The sequence below is a fragment of the Halyomorpha halys genome, unplaced genomic scaffold, assembly GCF_000696795.3.
Source record: "Halyomorpha halys isolate HHAL.00 unplaced genomic scaffold, Hhal_1.1 Scaffold529.1, whole genome shotgun sequence".
Lineage (NCBI taxonomy): Eukaryota > Metazoa > Arthropoda > Insecta > Hemiptera > Pentatomidae > Halyomorpha > Halyomorpha halys.
In genome coordinates, this window is record NW_027116277.1 from 118,158 (window position 1) to 123,095 (window position 4,938).

Genomic DNA, 4,938 nt, shown 5'->3' on the forward strand with positions numbered 1-4,938 from the left:
TATTCATAAAGTATAAACATTTGTGTTTACATGGATAAAAGTTGTATTGAACGGAATTAATTAGCAAACACTCTAGAATCAAAATAAACAACGAAAAACGACAGGACTTTTTGAATGCCCTGCTATATGCTGTATTTTTTTATAAAATGATTTTTGACATTTTTTCCATTTATCATGAACAATATTTTTGAATTTTCCCCAAAATTCAGGTTCAAATCATTGTTAAACACCCATGTGTTAATGCTATCAATATCTTCTTGTATCTTTTGGATGGCCTTAAGCATCTCGGAGGGATGGAAAGATAGATAGATTTGGAGATTGTCTGCATATAAGTGGTATCGTGCGTGGTGAATCCTGAAACCTGAGAAACACCTCGGGTCAGAAGAAGGGAAGAGGAAAGCGGTTTATTCGGAATGATGACTGTTTGGGAACGATGGGACAGGAATGAGAGGAACCACTTTAGAACAGTTTTTGACATGGAAATGTTTTGAAGTTTATTGAGAAGAATCTTATGGTTAACTATGTCGAATGCTTTAAAAACATCAAAAAGAAATAAAATTGGTGGTATATAATTAATATTCTTCATGAACATTAACTGAACAATAGGAAGGAGGGGTTTACTTGAATAGAGGATAGAATGGCATAAACGGCAGTAATGATAGATTACTTAATGATTAATTACCTTACCGTATGAATGAGGGAGAAGATCTTAAGAAGAGAGATACGTATCCTATTTCTGTGAAAACTTGATTGTAGAAAGATTCTAGCTAAACTTGATTTTTGCTCTATATGTTGAGTTATCTTCTTATGACTTATTAATAGACATTTTTATTAGATAGTTGTCAAAGTAATCATTTCTTTGTATAATTATAAAAATTATGATTTCTTTCCTATCATGACTGGGTGATAATTTTTATGAATAAATTCTAAATTAGTAATGGTTTGTATAAAATATATTTTTATAATAATGTAGTTATCTAAACAAAATAATATAAACATTACTGTATTTTATGAACATGTATTTAAAATTTATTATTGTTTTTTTTTAGATCTTTTAATTATATATTTGATTTTAGGTTTTGAGCGATAGGTTAGCTCTTGTTCCTATGGAAGATGACATTGAGCTTGGTAAAGTACCTCCAAGTTGGGCATCTATGGTGGAAGAGTCTCAGTTTACCTTGGTAATATTTTTAATATATTGTATTAAATTTATTTATTGGTGTAAAAATGGCTCTTGAATTATTTTGTGTAAGTAATTACAGTATTTACACCGGGGGTGACGGTAGCAGCATGGTAACGCGCCTGTCTGTCAACCCATAGATTGTGAGTTCGAGTCTCTAGCCCTATCCGGGATTTTTTCAAGCTTATAACTATACAATACTCACTCACAACCTCCCATGGGCATTTGTAAGGCCCTTCAGCCAATGGGTGGCACTCACAAAACTAGGCGTGGGAGTGACGGACCAACTCTATGAAAACCACGTCAAAAAACGCGCGATGTATTTCTTAAGTACATTGTGTGAGGCCTTGGACCTCTACGGTCTGTCGCACCAATAAACAAACAACAAATTACAGTTTTAGTACTTTAAAGATTTACAATTAGGTATTATAATAAGTATTAAGTGTACAAATAAGTTTCACTGTTTTCTATCTAAAGTCTGGAATTTATTATGAAAGAACAGTACAGTATATTTTAGCTGATGATTTTTCTCATGAGCTATATTATAGCTGATGATTTTTCTCATGAGCTATATTATAGCTGATGATTTTTCTCAAGAGGATTTAACCATCAACTATTCACTAGACAGTGCCAGTTGGAAGTCACACACTCAAAAGTTTGAATTTTGATATGTATAAATTAGTTTATAAATATAAGAAAGTGTTTTCTTGTAAAGGTAATATGTTCTACATTTATATTTCGAGCATTTCCTGTAATAATAAAAAGTAACAAATTTGTAGTTTTTTGAATAGGATAAAGCCTGGAACATGAATTTTTGTTTGTTTCATTCTTGTCTATATTCCTAAGTTAATATGATTAAATGATTTTCTTGCGATATTTTTCTATCCAATAAAAAATATTTGTAGTCAGATATTAATTCCCTTTTTTCTTTGTAAAAAAAAAAGAAAGAAAAACCTATTAATATTTAAGTTTATATATGCAGAAAAACAATATAACATAAAAATAACACCACAATATCTTTATATTATTTTTTATTTTTAAATACAAAAATCATGTTTTATATCTACATACTTTTAATCAAACCTTCTTTTAATTTGAATTTTTTCCTTCCCACTTCTATATTACTTGAACACTTATTATTTTTAACTCTTAGTAATTTGAACTTTTTCTCTAGTCCCTTGAGTTTCAAATTATTTAGAGTTTACTATATTTTTTGTTTGACTGGTTATCTGAGACCAGATATTTTTGAATTTCCTTGATGAGTTTTTCTAATTCAATCTTAATCTTCATCCTGATGCTGTTGAAATTCAAACCATATTAATTGGGCACTGTATCGGCGAGGTGTGAGCCTAGTGCAGTTATGTTGAGGCAGTTCCAAATTTGAACTAGGCTATTCCTATTCCGTGTGATGGCCAACATGGGCATATGTGTGGTGGTGCTTGCTCGATATGGTCATGTGTGACCTGACCTTTAAGAGTTACAGGATTAGTACATATTAATTAAATTTATATAAATGTTTTTATTTGTAATTTCAATGTGTAACTAATGTGTAGTGATTTACAATGGTTAATTAGTAACATTACTTTTCTAATATTGGAAGATAAGGCTGCATACGTACTAAGTACATACTTCAATTATAATATGTCTTTTGTTTCTCATACCATTTTTAACAATGTTAAATTCCTTACAACTAGTTATGTATATCTAAATAAGTGTGTCAAAAGTGTAAATCAAAAAATTAGTCCTGACCTTTATAACAAATTTTCAGCTCTCCAAATATCTATGTAACGATTCACTCAATATATCTTTTAAAGAACCCTCAAGTTATGTTGTATTATACTAAGGTTCCACTGCTTAACTTTTTATTTTACTTCTTTAGTTTCATTATTTTTGTTTATGTATTTTTCTTTTTATATTTTGCATTGTTTACTTCATCATATTTCTAATGATGTTAATTTTAATTTTTCACTATTCACATATATGTACTAGTTTGACTTTTCATAATTCTTTTTTTTTTCATATTTATTTATTTATCTTTTTTTACTGTTTTTAACTTCTTAAATTACTTCTTCTTCTTCTTCTTATATTATTAGTTATCTTCATATATTTCTATCTTTATATTTTCTTTTTACACTGTTCTTAATTTTTTTTTCAAAATATTGTTATTAAAAAAAATAAATAAATAAGTTTTACTTATTAGTGTTCTCTCCTTAACATATTTTCATTATATTAATCTGTGATCAACTATCCATACCATTAAAATAATTTTACATATTTTTCATTCCTGACCACACTCTTCAACCATCTCTTAAGATAAGTACATTACTTGCTTTTTGTTTAATATGTAATACCATGTGGTAATGTTTTATTTATTTAATTGACAGATGAGACTGAAGTCAAAGCTTGCCACCTTGAAAGATCTTTATGCTAATCTTATATCTCGGCCTGCTTTTGATGATAATGACAGAGATGAGCAGGAAATTAAGTCATTAACAGAAGACATCATGCGAGTACGTTCAATGTATGATATTCATATTGCTTTGTTTCTTAGTTTTTTTTTGTTTTGTTTATTTTTTTTGTTTAATAAAAACAAAATTTTCTATTTGTTCACAGTGAATCAGGTCCAAGTATAAATATTTTAATGGTTGATACTACTTCTAAAGGGCAACCATCCAATTCATACTTTGATTTGGTTAAAAATTCTATGAAATATTTAAAATTCTGTGGCATAATTTAGTATTTATTTTTAAGAAGTTAATTCTACCCATTAAATCTAAATTTAGCAGTTGAAATTATAGTATTAGACTAAATTCAATGATAGGGCTGGTAAGAACAGTTTTAGAGTAATATTATAACTTGTTTGTTATTAATAATATTGAAATCACTGTATTTCATAAATTTAGACAATTTGCAATTGATTTTTTACAACTAACTGTGAGTTTTTTAATAAAAAAATGTATATTATTTGTGAAGCTTTAAATACTTAAAAGTAATCTAATAACCTTAATTCATATTGATAAATAACTCTTTTAATATTTAAAATTGGACTTCCTCTCTTTTTCCCAATCCAATTTCTTACTTATTTCTATGAAACTGTTTAATTTGGAATCAAACAATGGATTGGTTCAATTTCTAATTGATTGGATGGTAATAATAATAATTAAAGGAGAAGGCTTAGTTAATTGAGGAGTTCAATGCCGGTGTAAAAGCTTTTGTTGATTTGGAAGCATCAACTTTGTGTTTGCATAAAGAAAGTAGATTTCTTTTCTCCAAGAACGCCCTATTAGTTCCCCTTCCACAAATTGTTGCCATTTCATCCATGTATGATATGAATTTCAAGAAGCCTATTCTAATTGTATTTCTATTTTTTTTTTCATTCATGATGTCAAAGCTGATATTTCTTAATATTAGCAATTTGAAATTAAACAAATTTCTTGTTACGATAAAGGAATACCCGGAAAATTCCATGTTTAAAAGTGTCTCTACTAAAAATCAGATTTTAGTTTATATGATATATATATACATGCGATATTTTTCTATCCAATAAAAAATATTTGTAGTCAGATATTAATTCCCTTTTTTCTTTGCGGTTTATTCGGAATGATGACTGTTTGGGAACGATGGGACAGGAATGAGAGGAACCACTTTAGAACAGTTTTTGACATGGAAATGTTTTGAAGTTTATTGAGAAGAATCTTATGGTTAACTATGTCGAATGCTTTAAAAACATCAAAAAGAAATAAAATTGGTGGTATATA

The 4,938-nt window shown here is 28.2% G+C and overlaps 1 protein-coding gene across 1 annotated transcript in view; it reads left to right on the top strand.

The window, feature by feature from the left end:
- Syx16 (syntaxin 16) overlaps window positions 1-4,938 on the top strand; it is a 26,653-nt gene that overhangs the window by 8,085 nt on the left and 13,630 nt on the right. Inside the window, exons 2-3 of the mRNA XM_014425691.3 lie at window positions 1,077-1,181; window positions 3,565-3,690. Of these exons, the coding sequence (XP_014281177.1) occupies window positions 1,077-1,181; window positions 3,565-3,690 (231 nt within the window). The remainder of the gene's footprint in view (window positions 1-1,076; window positions 1,182-3,564; window positions 3,691-4,938) is intronic.